This window comes from Squalius cephalus (assembly GCF_949319135.1).
Source record: "Squalius cephalus genome assembly, chromosome: 11".
In the NCBI taxonomy this organism is placed as follows: Eukaryota; Metazoa; Chordata; class Actinopteri; order Cypriniformes; family Leuciscidae; genus Squalius; species Squalius cephalus.
In genome coordinates this window covers 19,181,741-19,198,379 of record NC_137132.1, presented here as the reverse complement: position 1 = coordinate 19,198,379, position 16,639 = coordinate 19,181,741, and the positions used below count along the sequence as shown (strand labels likewise).

At 40.4% G+C, this 16,639-nt stretch overlaps 2 protein-coding genes across 3 annotated transcripts in view; one reads left to right on the top strand and one right to left on the bottom strand.

Annotated features, from left to right (window-relative positions):
- clip3 (CAP-GLY domain containing linker protein 3) overlaps positions 1–16,639 on the bottom strand; it is a 769,717-nt gene that overhangs the window by 503,406 nt on the left and 249,672 nt on the right. The gene's annotated exons all lie outside the window — the stretch shown is intronic.
- prpf8 (pre-mRNA processing factor 8) lies at positions 1,338–14,802 on the top strand. 2 transcript variants are annotated; one of them, XM_079885992.1, is made up of 42 exons: positions 1,338–1,441; positions 2,061–2,192; positions 2,587–2,755; positions 2,846–3,010; positions 3,435–3,653; positions 3,729–3,941; positions 4,023–4,148; positions 4,232–4,337; positions 4,417–4,607; positions 4,835–4,954; positions 5,051–5,360; positions 5,437–5,571; positions 5,674–5,803; positions 5,905–6,101; positions 6,191–6,397; positions 6,497–6,660; positions 6,758–6,884; positions 6,990–7,182; positions 7,667–7,854; positions 7,986–8,224; positions 8,332–8,478; positions 8,569–8,779; positions 8,861–8,977; positions 9,091–9,338; positions 9,453–9,632; positions 9,710–9,845; positions 9,950–10,119; positions 10,291–10,420; positions 10,541–10,687; positions 10,875–11,035; positions 11,169–11,360; positions 11,507–11,744; positions 11,847–11,975; positions 12,078–12,191; positions 12,307–12,480; positions 12,584–12,777; positions 12,883–13,122; positions 13,209–13,350; positions 13,454–13,594; positions 13,701–13,840; positions 13,946–14,148; positions 14,256–14,802. In XM_079885992.1, exons 2-42 carry the CDS (start codon positions 2,072–2,074, stop codon positions 14,408–14,410), a joined length of 7,029 nt encoding a protein of 2,342 aa, XP_079742118.1. In that variant the 5' UTR covers positions 1,338–1,441; positions 2,061–2,071; the 3' UTR covers positions 14,411–14,802. The 2 variants fall into 2 exon arrangements, with proteins under 2 accessions (XP_079742118.1, XP_079742119.1); XM_079885993.1 differs by having other exon boundaries at positions 1,342–1,441; positions 2,064–2,192.

Here is a 16,639-nt window from a genome sequence, read left to right as displayed (position 1 = left end):
CTTTACAGTAATATATTCATTCTTTATTGTCTTAATTTATTCTTTATTGTATTTATTTTCTCTTTAGAAAAAGTTAGCCTATTTAATCCCTCACTGAACCCTTATAACACTCAGCTTCCTGCATGTGCGTGTGCGTGTGTGTGTGTGTGTGTGAGAATGACCGTCTTCCATCATCTCACTTTCTGATTGGATATTGTTTCATTTCACGTGATAATCTCCAGAACGTGCGCGCGTTTGTCCTCGGGGTTCCCCCCACACATCAGGATTTCTGATCGTAAATATTAAACATGTTTAATATTTACGATTCGCGATCGGGGCGGCTCCGACGTTCTTCCGAGCAGGTTCGGACACTCTTAACACACCTCACACCAAGGGAAAATCTGATAAGATAATCTGTTGAACCATCAAGATAATCGGGACATAGCTAGGATTGTCGGAAGGGGGGAAATCGGCCCAAAATCAGCCCGATTATCTTTTGGTGTGTACCCAGCATAAGTAAGTCTGATTGATTGGTTGGTTGTTGATGTCAACATATGCATCAGCACCACCTGCTGGCGCGTTTTGTTGCGTATCCATTGCCTAATAATAGCCTAAATAATAAATAATAATGGATGTATGACGAGAAGAGTAAATTTAACAAAATTATTCCATATTGTCCCTTACAGTTAGAAATGTTTTGAATTTAAACTTCAAATGCATTCATTTTGTGTGCATTTGTGGGCCTGTAAATGAAAATGTTTAGCCTGTTTACCACTTGTTTCTGTAAAATGCGTTTTGCGGAACTGCAAAAATAATTTTAGTTTCAGAGTGAATTCATTTAAGTTTAAGCCTTTAGTACTGTTTTGTATCATTGGGGATATAGACATGCTGGGGGAGGGACAGTAATTTTGAGAAAAATATCAGGTCAAGTGACTCTGCCGTTGTTTTCATATGTGGTACAAACTGTAAAATGCTAAAAAGGAAAAAAAGAAATTGAAAGGAAATATTTTGTGGAAGTAGTCTTAAGTGTAGAAACATAACATAACTGTAATACATAACATAATATATCCTGCTAATTTAGTGGTTATATACGTTGTATAATACATTAATATTAATTCAATAGAAAATTTGGTATAATTTTCTTATAATAATGCATTTCATTCAAAACATATTCAAACAATCTTACCAGTTTACAACTATGAATGAACTAAAATAACAGGGAACATGAAAAGGACAAAAAGAGCACTTTTCATATCCGGTGTCATATCCGGAAGTTGGGCCCTACGCATTTTCTTACGTTCTGTTTCGTAAATACATCATTTCCGTTGAGGTAGGATCTTCCAGATACGTAAAACGCATTCGTGAATCGAAAGACCATACGCACAACGTGCATGGTACGCCATTCTGCCGAGCACAAACCAAGCACACAACTACATTCATTGGCGAGAAACTGCTTTTAACAGTAAGCTATTTTGATTTACACGAGCGCACGCTGCTTCTTATTTAATTGTTTTTTTATTTTTAAAAGTATTACTTTATCTCTGGCAATGCTTGTTTGCGGAAACAGTTTGTTTGTGTAATATGCGGTAAGCTAAGCTAACATGCTAACTCCTGCTTTATTGAGGCCGAAGAAACGAATAGTGTTGCGCATCCATGCCTACAAATCATAAATATTTTTATTTGAGCTGCAAAATGTCTAACCTGAAAAGTGTACCTGTCGGTTGTATTTAATCAGTAAACACAGGCTTGCAAGTTTCTATCCGATAGGAAAACAGTTCAGGCGCCATAGTCAAGTTAGTCGGTTAAGTTCATTGATGTGGTTTAGGGATTTTGTTGAAGTAACGTTAGTTGGCCAAACTTTTGCATTTTAGTTAAGTTAGAGTTTTCTTTTACAACCAACAATTTGCCTTTTCTTTGATTTCACTTCTTTTTTTCTAACAGTTACTGGATAGTCAGTCACGCTGTTGTGGTTCTTCTGTTCGTATGGCCGTGTTGTATTGCGATCAACTTTAACGTGTTCCTGTATGCATGTTTTGAAGTCTGACCTCATATATTTTGTGTATTACTGTTTTATCTTCCAGTAGACGCTGCCATGGCAGCTGCATTCCCCTACAGAGGTGTTCCTGGGACAATGCCTCCAGGTGTTCCTCCACCTCCTCCTGCCGTTGCTCCAATACCAGATTACATGACCGAGGAGAAACTGCAAGAGAAAGGTGAGTTCACATCATTTGATCATGCAGTTCATTTTTAACTCACCGTCCACACTAGCGTTTTTAAAAAGTTTCTTGTACACACTGAAACGTTGGAAACCACTGAAATCATCTTACTGCGCAAGCATAAAACGCAATAAAAGCTCCCTGAGATGATACCGAAAGACTATAATAAAGTGCTCAGGCTATTTTTCTCATTACTTAATAATGCATCCATATAAAAATCCATTTTTCAGAAAGCTCTGTTTCGCATGACAAATGTTGTGTCAGTATGGATGGAAGGCCAAAACATATAGGAAACAATGCGTTTTCAAATGTATCCAGATTTAGCTTAAGTCATATACCAACTCGGAATGTTTAGTGACATGTTTCTCTTTTGCTTGTTACTCTGTTGTAGCTCGGAAATGGCAGCAGCTTCAGGCCAAACGCTACTCTGAGAAAAGGAAATTTGGCTTTGTTGATGCTCAGAAAGAGGACATGCCACCTGAGCATGTGCGAAAAATCATCAGGGATCATGGTGATATGACGAACAGGAAATTTCGTCACGACAAGAGGGTCTACCTTGGGTAAGCACATTACATTACAAACATTATTACATAGACAGTTATGTTTTTATGTATGCTCTTTATTAACATTGTGTTGCTTTTTGTTTGTAGGGCACTGAAATATATGCCCCATGCAGTACTCAAACTGCTGGAGAACATGCCCATGCCCTGGGAGCAGATCAGAGATGTTCCTGTGCTCTACCACATTACAGGCGCCATTTCTTTTGTTAACGAAATCCCATGGGTTATTGAGCCGGTGTACATTGCTCAGTGGGGGTAGGTGACAGCATACGAACACAACACTTTCAGAGCAGGGATTGAAACTTAGGGCTGCACGATCTGTGGAAAAAATATAGAATTTAGATTTTTTGTGTAAAATTTAAGGTTTGTTGTAGTTGTTTTTAAGGCTTCACCAATAATTATAGTAGTAAAACTTATGTTTATATATTTTTTTGTATATTTAACTGCCAAATAAAAAGCGTATTTAAGAAAGAAAAAAAAATTCCACAGTACAACTGAAAAAACACATTACTAATATGTATGGCTATTTCCATTTCTTAATTTTCAAACAATAAGCCATCAAGATTTTATTTAAGCGGAAAACTGCTTAGAGCCCTTAAAGCTTTTCTTCATACTGCAATTTCGGTTTTATTCAGAATTATCATGCAGCCCTTCAAAAAACGTCTTTTTTTTTCACCAGCACAATGTGGATCATGATGCGTCGTGAGAAGAGAGACAGGCGGCACTTCAAGCGCATGCGTTTCCCCCCATTTGATGATGAAGAGCCTCCATTAGATTATGCAGACAACATCCTAGATGTTGAGCCTCTGGAGGCAATCCAGATGGAGCTGGACAATGAGGAGGATTCTTCTGTTGTAGACTGGTTGTATGAGCATCAACCTCTAAAAGATACCACAAAGTGAGTGTTAGTGACGGTTGTAAAAATATGGTTAGCTTGTTTCTTTTGCTCATGATTTATCTTTTCCCTTCACAGATATGTGAATGGGACCACATACAGACGCTGGCAGTTCACTTTACCAATGATGTCCACTCTGTATCGATTGGCTAATCAGCTGCTGACAGACTTGGTGGATGGAAACTACTTCTACTTGTTTGACTTGAAGGCTTTCTTCACCTCCAAAGCTTTGAACATGGCCATTCCAGGGGGGCCCAAATTTGAGCCGCTTGTCAGAGATATTAACCTCCAGTACGTACTGTGTCCATCCTGTAGCATTATTGATTGTTATGTTTTATTTTCTCCAGAAGTCTTAACTTGTTATGGTTACAGGGATGAAGACTGGAATGAGTTCAATGACATCAACAAGATCATTATCAGGCAGCCAATCAGGACTGAATACAAAATTGCATTCCCTTACCTGTACAATAACCTGCCGCATCATGTGCACCTCACCTGGTACGAAACATTATCATACCTATGATTTTATTGTTCTATACAAATTCTTGTGCTGAACCAATGATATCTGTTGGTCCATGCAGGTACCACACACCAAACGTGGTGTTCATCAAGACTGAGGATCCTGATCTGCCTGCCTTCTACTTTGACCCTCTGATCAACCCCATCTCTCATAGGCACTCTGTGAAGGTCAGAAATTAAACTGTTTAATTAAACTGGATGTAAGTTTCTTCCCCATACTAATTGCAAGCTTGTGTTTTCTCCATAGAGCCAAGAGCCATTGCCAGATGATGATGAGGAGTTTGAACTTCCTGAGTATGTAGAGCCATTCCTGAAGGAGACGCCCCTCTACACTGACAACACAGCTAATGGAATTGCACTGTTGTGGGCACCTCGTCCATTCAATCTCCGCTCAGGAAGAACCAGACGGGCTATTGATGTGCCTCTCATTAAAAACTGGTTTGTATAATACAGTATACTGCATTTGCACACTGAAAGGGAGTTTTCACACACAACACATTTTTGCATTCCACTTTTTTTTTTCACTGCCTTGTGTCTCGTGTTATTCAACGCAAAAAAGTGTTCTGTGTGTCTGGCCCCTAACCCATGTAGGGTTTGAGTATTGAGACCATGCAAGAAGGCTATAATGTTTGATTAGAGGCTCTTGTTTCTCCAAACATCTTCAGGTATCGTGAGCACTGTCCTGCAGGCCAACCTGTGAAGGTGCGTGTGTCTTACCAGAAGCTCCTGAAGTACTACGTGCTAAACGCTCTAAAACACAGACCACCTAAGGCACAGAAAAAGAGGTGAGGTTGCTATTCCAGAGCTTGTTCCATGGAAAAGTGTTTATGCATTTAATGATGATTTTCCTTTTTCCTTACCTTTTCTCTTATCTATTTTAGATACCTGTTCCGTTCTTTCAAGGCCACCAAATTCTTCCAGTCTACAAAGCTGGACTGGGTAGAAGTTGGTCTCCAGGTGTGCCGGCAGGGCTACAACATGCTGAACCTGCTGATTCACAGAAAGAACCTCAACTACTTGCACTTGGACTACAACTTCAACTTGAAGCCTGTGAAAACCCTCACAACAAAGGAACGTAAGAAGTCCAGATTTGGAAACGCGTTCCACTTGTGCCGCGAGGTTCTGCGATTGAGCAAGCTTGTGGTGGACAGTCATGTGCAGTACAGGCTTGGAAACGTTGATGCTTTCCAGGTATGAGTGGTTTCTGTGTAGCTAATCCGTACCATTCTCATTTTTTCATTACTAAAGTCTTCTGTCTATCCTGTAGTTGTCAGATGGACTGCAGTACATCTTTGCCCATGTCGGTCAGTTGACTGGCATGTACCGCTACAAGTACAAGCTCATGAGGCAGATTAGAATGTGCAAAGACCTGAAGCATCTCATCTACTACCGCTTCAACACAGTGAGTAACACTCAATGCAAATAAATACATAATTTTGTTGATTGAATCAAAGTTTGGATTGGTGCTATGCCTTGCATCTAAAGTTACATGTTTTTTATTTAGGGCCCAGTTGGAAAAGGTCCAGGCTGTGGGTTCTGGGCTCCAGGGTGGAGAGTCTGGCTGTTCTTTATGAGAGGCATCACCCCTCTTCTGGAGCGGTGGCTTGGCAATCTTCTGGCCAGGCAGTTTGAGGGTAAAATTAGCTTTTTTTTTTTGTTTGCAAAAATCATGTAGAAAGATGTAGTCAAATTTTATAAGTTACCAAGTGCTGATTTATTGTGTAATTCCATTTAGGTCGACACTCTAAGGGTGTTGCCAAGACTGTGACCAAACAGCGTGTGGAATCTCACTTTGATCTTGAGCTGAGAGCTGCTGTGATGCATGACATCCTGGATATGATGCCTGAGGGTATCAAGCAGAACAAGGCTAGAACCATTTTGCAGCATCTCAGTGAGTCATGGAGGTGCTGGAAGGCCAACATCCCCTGGAAGGTACATTTTTGGTCATTTGTTGTTGCCTATTAATGGTATGTTATTCAATTTCAGAGTTTACCATTAAGTGATCTTTTTTTTTTTTTCAGGTTCCTGGGCTTCCAACCCCCATCGAGAACATGATTCTCCGCTACGTGAAGGCCAAAGCTGACTGGTGGACCAATACGGCCCACTACAACCGTGAGAGAATCAGAAGAGGAGCTACTGTGGATAAGACGGTGTGCAAGAAGAACCTGGGACGTCTCACTCGACTCTACCTAAAGGCAGAGCAAGAGAGACAGCACAATTACCTGAAGGTACATTTCTTGAGTAACATAAAATGTCCTGGAAGACTTTGAACAGGTTGCTATTACCATGAAAGAACACATTGAGTGATTTAATATTTTATCTTATAGGATGGGCCTTACATCACTGCTGAAGAGGCCGTGGCCATCTATACCACCACAGTGCACTGGCTGGAGAGTCGTCGGTTCTCTCCGATCCCCTTCCCTCCTCTCTCCTACAAACATGACACTAAGCTGCTCATCCTGGCTTTGGAGAGACTCAAGGAGGCTTACAGGTCAGGCCAGTCCTGTCCCATAACAGCAACCTGGGTGGATGCGCTGGTTTTGTGTAGATTGCATCTTTTCTGACTTTGCTTTATTCCTTTTAATTAGTGTGAAGTCGAGGCTGAACCAGTCACAGCGTGAGGAGTTGGGTCTGATTGAGCAGGCCTATGACAACCCTCACGAGGCTCTGTCCAGAATCAAACGTCACCTCCTCACTCAGAGAGCCTTCAAAGAGGTTTGCACACATTCAACATTTAAATGCATTTCATGTAACCACAAGCATCCTCTAAGCCCATTATTGGTCCTAGATTGCATCTGAAGTGGTTCTTTTTCTCTCTAGGTGGGCATTGAGTTCATGGACCTTTACAGTCATCTGGTGCCGGTTTACGATGTTGAACCTCTGGAAAAGATCACTGACGCGTACCTGGATCAGTACCTGTGGTATGAGGCTGACAAGCGCAGGCTTTTCCCACCCTGGATCAAGCCAGCTGACACAGAGCCACCTCCACTGCTAGTGTACAAATGGTGCCAAGGTGAGATCAATTTACTGTGGTCGACCAGTATGGATATTTTGATGGCCGATGCCGATATAAAGCTGAAATGTTGACAGTATATGAAAAACGTAGAATTTTCTTTTATATTACTAACAATAGAACGCTAAACACTTAAATAATTTTTTATATACAGTTTACTTTCTTTGTTTAGCACTTTATATCTGATTATTTAAATAATTGTTAATCTCCGCTCAGGTGCTGGTGTTGTCTAACTGAAAGTCCCATCGCTAAAAGTCCCATTCATCATTTATCGGGCATGCAGAATTTCATCTGCTAATGCCAATAATTAAAACATTGGCAAATACCGTCTACCTCTAATTGTGACTGGTTATCTTAAGACATCAAACTATTGTAATGTTATTCTAGAGATCTTGTACACTGGATAAATGAGGGTTAATTAAAGGATAATGTTAATTAAAATTTCATTTTCAATTTCATTAACATTTCTAATTATGTCTACTAGGAATCAACAACCTGCAGGATGTGTGGGAGACAGCAGAGGGTGAATGTAACGTCATGCTGGAGTCTCGCTACGAGAAGATGTACGAGAAAATTGACTTGACATTGCTGAACAGGCTTCTGCGTCTCATTGTGGATCACAACATTGCCGATTATATGACGGCCAAAAACAACGTTGTCATTAACTATAAGGTCCGTTTATTGCACAATACTTTCCATTGATAAAATTCATATTTCCCTCTTAATGCATTTGAGAAGTTCATATTAGAAATTTCCATTCACTGCTTGGGTTGATTTTAGATGTCTGTATTTTCTCTTTGCAGGACATGAACCACACAAACTCGTATGGTATTATCCGTGGCCTGCAGTTTGCCTCTTTCATCGTGCAGTACTATGGGTTGGTGATGGACCTGCTGGTGCTCGGTCTGCACAGAGCAAGTGAGATGGCTGGCCCTCCTCAGATGCCCAATGACTTCCTCAGCTTCCAGGACACGGCCACTGAGAGTGCCCATCCCATCCGTCTTTACTGCAGATACATAGACCGCATTCACATCTTCTTCAGGTTAGTAGTGCAGATGAAGGAAGTCTCCTGTTTTGCAGTTGAGATTTTTTTTCTTCTAAAGTTGCTGTTTTATTAATGTAATTATATTCTGGTTCTGCTGTGTGTAGGTTCTCTGCTGATGAGGCGAGAGATCTGATCCAGAGATACCTGACCGAGCACCCGGATCCCAACAATGAGAACATTGTGGGCTACAACAACAAGAAATGCTGGCCCCGTGATGCTAGGATGAGACTGATGAAACATGATGTGAACTTGTAAGCGCTCTAGACTTTGCTCCTTCTGGACACGTTAATATATCATAGACAAATGCATGTGGTATAATTGATTTCCTTATAATCGCACAGGGGCCGTGCTGTGTTCTGGGACATCAAGAATCGACTCCCTCGTTCTGTGACGACAGTTCAGTGGGAGAACAGCTTTGTGTCTGTGTACAGCAAGGACAACCCCAACCTGCTTTTCAATATGTGTGGCTTTGAGTGTCGCATCCTCCCGAAGTGCCGCACTAGTTATGAGGAGTTTACGCACAAAGATGGTGTTTGGAATTTGCAGAACGAGGTAAGTAGAATTACAAACAATCTGTAAAATAACTGTTGGCACATCAGAAAGGATGGTGGATAATTGTATGTTGGTTTTTAGGTAACAAAGGAAAGGACAGCACAGTGTTTCCTGCGTGTAGATGATGAGTCCATGCAGAGGTTCCACAACAGAGTGCGACAAATTCTTATGGCTTCTGGCTCCACCACCTTCACTAAGGTATGAGCCTTGAACCTTAACAGCAAAACATCCATACTTATGTAATATGTAATAGGTATCAGGAACTAATTTCCCATTTTGCACTTGGTTTTACATAATGTTGCTCTTCTCAGATTGTGAATAAGTGGAACACAGCTCTGATTGGTCTGATGACGTATTTCCGTGAAGCTGTGGTCAACACTCAAGAGCTTCTGGACCTGCTGGTGAAGTGTGAGAATAAGATCCAAACCCGTATCAAGATTGGTTTGAACTCCAAAATGCCCAGCCGTTTCCCTCCTGTGGTGTTTTACACCCCTAAGGAGTTGGGTGGACTGGGAATGCTTTCCATGGGACACGTACTAATCCCACAGTCTGACCTTCGGTAAGTTAATTGCTGTTTTTGTTGCTGTTTCCTTGGTTTGATACAACTTTAATGAAATGAATATGCAACCACAGATTCAGGCTATTGATGATAGTTCTACTGTTTTTTGCTCAGGTGGTCAAAACAGACTGATGTGGGAATCACTCATTTCCGCTCTGGAATGAGTCACGAGGAAGATCAGTTGATTCCTAATCTGTACCGTTACATCCAGCCATGGGAGAGCGAGTTCATTGACTCTCAGAGAGTTTGGGCCGAATACGCCCTCAAGCGCCAGGAGGCCATTGCTCAGAACAGGTACTGTCCTCTTAACCAAAGCCAAATCTTGATGTTGATGTATTCAAGCTTATTAAAATGAATTTGATACTCCTCAGACGTTTGACACTGGAAGATCTGGAGGACTCCTGGGACAGAGGTATTCCACGTATCAACACCCTCTTCCAGAAGGACAGACACACACTTGCTTATGACAAGGGCTGGAGAGTCAGAACAGACTTCAAACAGTACCAGGTAAAAGTCTTTCTATCTGGGAAACATTGCACGTTAACTGCAATGCCACACACCAGTCAGATTTATTTTCGTGGTGTTTTAAAGATTTTTGAATGTGTTTTCAGGTTCTGAAGCAAAATCCATTCTGGTGGACTCACCAAAGGCATGATGGAAAATTGTGGAATTTGAACAACTACCGTACAGACATGATCCAGGCACTTGGAGGGGTGGAAGGCATTCTCGAGCACACTCTGTTCAAGGGAACCTACTTCCCCACGTGGGAAGGTCTCTTCTGGTAAGATCTTTTTATTTTGACATATCCAGTACAGTTAACCCATAGTTTGAGACCCTAATATCTTTTTTTTTTTTTTTTTTTTAATTGATAAACGCAATGAATTTAGCAGAAACTTTCAATTTAGTTAATTTTGGCAAAAAAAAGTTTATTTAACATTTTGATCTTCTATAGGGAGAAGGCTAGTGGTTTCGAAGAGTCCATGAAATGGAAGAAACTCACCAATGCTCAGAGATCTGGTCTGAACCAGATTCCTAACCGACGATTCACCTTGTGGTGGTCTCCTACAATCAACAGAGCCAATGTAAGTCTATGAGAAGCAACTGCATTTAGAAATGGGGTGGGGAAAAAAGCGTTCAAAGCTGCTTTTTTTTTTTCACCCCCTTTTTATTGAGACTCACTCATTCTCTTGATGTTCTTGTAGGTATATGTGGGTTTCCAGGTGCAGTTGGACCTTACTGGAATCTTCATGCATGGTAAAATCCCGACGCTCAAGATCTCTCTGATCCAGATCTTCAGAGCTCACTTGTGGCAGAAGATTCATGAGAGCGTCGTCATGGATCTCTGTCAGGTAAATAGATGTTTCCTTAGGTCAGGATATTATACAATTAATATAATGCATGATTATTTAATGAAACCCTACATTACAGTGTAAGTAGGACTGTGGTTTTACACTTTAGACTGAACTTAATAACAATTGACTTATTCAGAGTTGTGCTGAAGAGTGCCATCAGTAAGCTTTTGTTGGCTTTTTGTAGGTGTTTGACCAAGAGCTGGATGCTTTGGAGATCGAGACTGTCCAGAAAGAGACAATCCATCCCAGGAAGTCTTACAAGATGAATTCCTCCTGTGCTGACATTCTGTTGTTTGCATCCTACAAGTGGAATGTCTCACGTCCCTCGCTTCTAGCAGACTCCAAGTATGTGACTGAGCATAATAGATATGTTGAGTTCTAAGATATCAAGAGGAAGCATGAATGTCACGAGTAGTGCTCGCAAGGATAACCAGATAGAAAATGCCTTAATCATATTTTCTTGTGTTTCTTTCTATAGGGATGTTATGGACAGCACCACCACACAGAAGTACTGGATTGACATTCAGCTCAGATGGGGTGACTACGACTCCCATGACATTGAGCGATATGCCAGGGCCAAGTTCTTGGACTACACCACTGACAACATGAGTATTTACCCATCACCCACTGGAGTCCTGATTGCCATTGATCTGGCTTACAACCTTCACAGGTCAGTATTTTGTCATGTTGTGTAGGTGATTTTATGTCACACAGTAAAGTACAACTTCGGTTACACATCCCAAAAACAGTGACAGAGCAGCTGCTAAAGTATTTGATTTGTCCTCTCTCTCTCTCTCTCTCTCTCTCTCTCTTCAGTGCTTATGGAAACTGGTTCCCTGGAGCCAAGCCCCTGATCCAGCAGGCCATGGCGAAGATAATGAAGGCCAACCCTGCTCTGTATGTGCTGAGAGAGCGAATCCGCAAGGGTCTGCAACTCTACTCTTCAGAGCCCACTGAGCCTTACCTATCTTCCCAGAACTATGGAGAGCTCTTCTCCAACCAGATCATCTGGTTTGTGGATGACACCAATGTGTACAGAGTCACCATCCACAAGGCAAGTGAATTTAATATGTAGATGTCTTTTATGGTGTTCCTGTTGTTATCTTGGGTTGTGTGCTAAAATGTCTAATTTGTTTACATTTTATCCATGTTTTAGACTTTTGAAGGTAACTTGACCACCAAACCAATCAATGGAGCAATTTTCATCTTCAACCCCAGAACTGGACAGCTTTTCCTGAAGATCATTCACACTTCTGTATGGGCAGGACAAAAGCGTCTCGGACAGGTCAGTCTTGTGTTTTGTCTCCGTGCAGTTATTTTTTTGTCTTCAGTCAGTCACTCAATTGTTTTTAGGTTTTGCTGAGTTGCACTTTTTCTGTTTTTATAGCTGGCTAAGTGGAAGACTGCTGAAGAAGTGGCTGCCCTGATTCGATCGCTGCCTGTTGAAGAGCAGCCCAAACAGATTATTGTGACCAGGAAGGGCATGTTGGATCCTCTTGAGGTTAGAAACACCCATTAAAACTGTGAAAGGCAAATTAACTGAGCTAATGCTCTGGAAATTATTTTAACATCTGTATATGTTAACTTTTAGATTAACAGCTGTCTGTTTTTCTCAGGTGCACTTGCTGGACTTCCCCAACATTGTAATCAAGGGCTCTGAGCTCCAGCTGCCCTTCCAGGCATGTCTGAAAGTGGAGAAGTTTGGAGACCTCATTCTGAAGGCCACAGAGCCTCAGATGGTCCTGTTCAATCTGTACGATGACTGGCTGAAGACCATCTCCTCTTACACTGTAAATCCAGCACTTATACTATAATTTTGACCTAATCATTTGTTGCCTCTGAGGGTTACACTACTCATAAGGTCTTTAACCATTGTACATTTGTGTTGCCTAGGCTTTCTCTCGTTTGATCTTAATCCTGAGAGCACTTCATGTCAATAATGACCGTGCCAAAGTTATCCTGAAGCCTGACAAGACCACCATCACCGAGCCCCATCACATCTGGCCCACTCTGACCGATGAGGAGTGGATCAAAGTGGAGGTGCAGCTCAAAGATCTCATCCTGGCTGACTATGGCAAGAAGAACAAGTGAGTGCTATGGAACAAATGCTGACTTCTGAGTGCATACTGAAAAAATATATTTTTTTGAAGTTTACCTTCTTACATTTGAACTTTTTTCCCCCTCCTTCACAGTGTGAATGTGGCGTCTTTGACCCAGTCTGAAATCAGGGACATCATCCTGGGTATGGAGATCTCGGCTCCATCCCAGCAGAGACAGCAGATTGCTGAGATCGAGAAGCAGACCAAGGAGCAATCTCAACTAACGGCCACACAGACTCGCACTGTAAACAAACACGGGGATGAGATTATCACCTCCACCACCAGCAACTACGAGACGCAGACCTTCTCTTCCAAAACTGAATGGAGAGTTAGGTGTGTAAAGTTCTCCATGTCTGTCTTGTCTTTTTAGTTGTTAAAACACAGCTAGATTGAGTTTAACTGTTTTCCCGATCTCACAGGGCGATCTCTGCTGCCAACTTGCACTTACGTACTAATCACATCTACGTATCATCGGATGACATCAAAGAGACTGGATACACTTACATCCTGCCCAAGAACGTTCTGAAGAAGTTCATCTGCATCTCAGATCTGCGTGCTCAGGTTAGATGAACTGTCGTCTTAACATGATTTCTCTTATAGATCCTCTTCCTTTGGTTCATTTAGAAGTATCCTAAACCTTTTTTGTCTTTTTTTATGCCTATAGATTGCAGGTTATCTCTATGGAACCAGCCCTCCAGATAACCCTCAGGTAAAAGAGATCCGCTGCATTGTGATGGTGCCACAGTGGGGTACGCATCAGACGGTTCACCTGCCCAACCAGCTGCCACAACACGAGTACTTGAAGGTCAGTGTTTTACACACATGCATATGTCTGTAGTTTGGTGTTATCAGCCATCTACGTTCTTCCTAGCCGTATCAAACCGTTTGAATGCCGTCTTTATCTTTCATAGGAAATGGAACCTCTTGGATGGATCCATACGCAGCCCAATGAATCGCCCCAGCTTTCTCCTCAGGATGTCACCACTCACGCAAAGGTCATGGCTGACAACCCATCCTGGGATGGCGAGAAGACTATCATTATTACTTGCAGGTACATATTTAGCATACTAATGCACTGCGGCTGTGTAATGTTTATCTGGTTATAATGTATTTGACACTGCTTTTGTGAGTTTAACATTTGGTTTTGCTTATCTAGTTTCACCCCTGGTTCCTGCACGCTGACAGCATACAAGCTGACTCCTAGTGGGTATGAGTGGGGTAGGCAAAACACAGATAAGGGTAATAACCCCAAAGGTTACTTGCCTTCTCACTACGAAAGAGTACAGATGCTCTTGTCTGACCGTTTCCTTGGCTTCTTCATGGTGCCTGGCCAGGTTTCCTGGAATTACAACTTCATGGGTGAGCATAGCTTTAAATTAATGATATAATTTAAGTGATTTAAACCTTTTTAAAAAAATCCTTTCAGATATGACACTATGCGTTTCTATTCCCCCCCCTCATTCTAGGTGTTCGCCATGACCCTAACATGAAGTATGACCTACAGTTGGCCAACCCGAAAGAGTTCTACCATGAAGTTCACAGACCATCTCACTTCCTCAACTTCGCTTCTTTGCAGGAAGGTGAACTCTATAATGCTGACCGTGAGGACATGTATGCATAATAGTACAAACAGCAACTATATAAAGTAAAAGCACCCAGCAAATGCTTTTGTTCTGTTTTGTCACCAAGACTCGCTCTTTATTGTTTGCAGTAATGTAAATGCTTAGAAACTCAAAGCATGTCATGTTTTTTGCTTCATCATAATTGTGTGGCATTGAGTTGATTATGCACATTGCAGAAAAGCATATTTTGTGCTTTCTGTCTGTAGATGTGAGATGAATGAATTGCCATCTAAAAATATCTGTATCGTTTTTCGTAATAATTTGTAGTATGTTGTGTTTTTATAAATCTGGCATATTTTGTCTGTACCCTGTAGCTATGTTGTGCATCTGTCATGTACACTGTAGTTCAGGTTTAAATAAAGATTACCACTTTTATAAGAATTTGAGCTTTATCTCATTGTCATTTTTTTTATTTTTGTGGAATAAAATCATCTGTGTCCACTGAAGGAACAGTAGCTGCTCTATCTAGAGCGAGGTCACTGTATGCCTTCAGAGCAAACCAATCTGCATGCATATGTTACAGTTCACTGAGCAGCTCAGCCCTGAACATATGAAATGGCAAGTTGTTTTAACATTTATTCCTTAAAGAGTGGCATCCGACTGGATGGTCAATACGATGTCAGTACATTTGTAACTCGCGTTTATTCTTAATGAAGCACCCGAGTGTCAACAAAATCGGTTGATTCCGGTGATAAACATTTAAGCCAATTTGCACCTGCCACTGCTCTCCGGTGTGTTTGTGGCTTAACACGTTTTGAGATCTGGAAATTCAATGAACGGTCATGATACCCACCCAACTTGGATATTCATTAGATTATCTGCTTTTGTGTTCTGCAGAATAAAGTCATTCAGGTTTGGAACGATGTGAGGGGGTGAGTACAGTGTAGAATTTACACTTTTTGGGTGAATTATTACCTTAAACTTATCTATCTGTTGTACTACTTTAACCATCTCTAGTTTGTTTCACCTTTACTAATTACATGCTGGTACTAGTCACCATCCCAATAATTAAAGCAACTATTTCATTGTTTCTGGTAGCACATTGCACATTTTTCTATGGGGGTCTCTGGTTAAAATGTCAGCTATTCATTTCTGACTAGTAGTAATTCCAGGAAGACTACTAGTTTAGACTTGGTTACCTTTTCCAGTACTTTCTAGTATCCACTCCAGGTTTAATAGCAACGTAAGAGACACCAGTCAGCCTTTTATTAGACTGGATGTCCAAATTATTACTAGAAACTTTATTTTTTTTTATTCGTGATATTTTTATTTAACTAGTACTTAAAGGTTCTGATCATTAGTCTGATTATTCATTGCATTATGCAATTTATAAAAAGACTAATATTCAGAACTAGCCTTGCAACTTATAAACAATTGTACCTACTGAGATAAAGAAATTATACAACTGGAATAGATTCTAGTGTCTCATATATTCTATTGCCAAATAAGTAGCAGTAATAGATTGCTATTAGAAGTACAAGTAGGTAGTTAGTTACATGTGAAAAAACTAACTAAACCTACTTTTAAAATAAACTAGTAACAGATGCTAGTTTTAATAAGGAATAAATGTTAAAACTGCTTGCCATATGTGCTGCGTTAAAGCTCTCGGGTTATGGCAAGCCGTTTTAACATTTAATAATTTCAACCGACTAGTATCTATTTTCATGCTACTAGTACTTATTTTTTAGATACTAGTATCTATTCCATTAAGTACTAGTACTTATTCATTAGCTACTAGTGCTTTTTCTTTAGGTACTAGTGTCTATTCTTTAGATACTAGTGCTTATTCTTTAGGTACTAGTACTTATTCAATAGATACTAGTACTTATTCATTAGATACTAGTACTTATTCATTAGATACTAGTACCTATTTATTAGATACTAGTACTTATTCATTAGATACTAGTACTTATTCATTAGATACTAGTTCTTATTTATTAGATACTAGTACTTATTCATTAGTTACTAGTACTTATTATTAGATACTAGTACTTATTCATTAGATACTAGTACCTATTAAATAGATACTAGTACTTATTCATTAGATACTAGTACTTATTCCAATAGTGACTAGTAACTATTCTTTTGTTACTAGTAACAAATAAAAAAAAATTGCCATTGACTTCTATGGGGATCTGTCATTCAGATATCAACTATTCAGTTCTGACTAGTATGTATTCCAATTGTGACTAGTACATATATATTAGATACTAGTAGTTATTTATTAG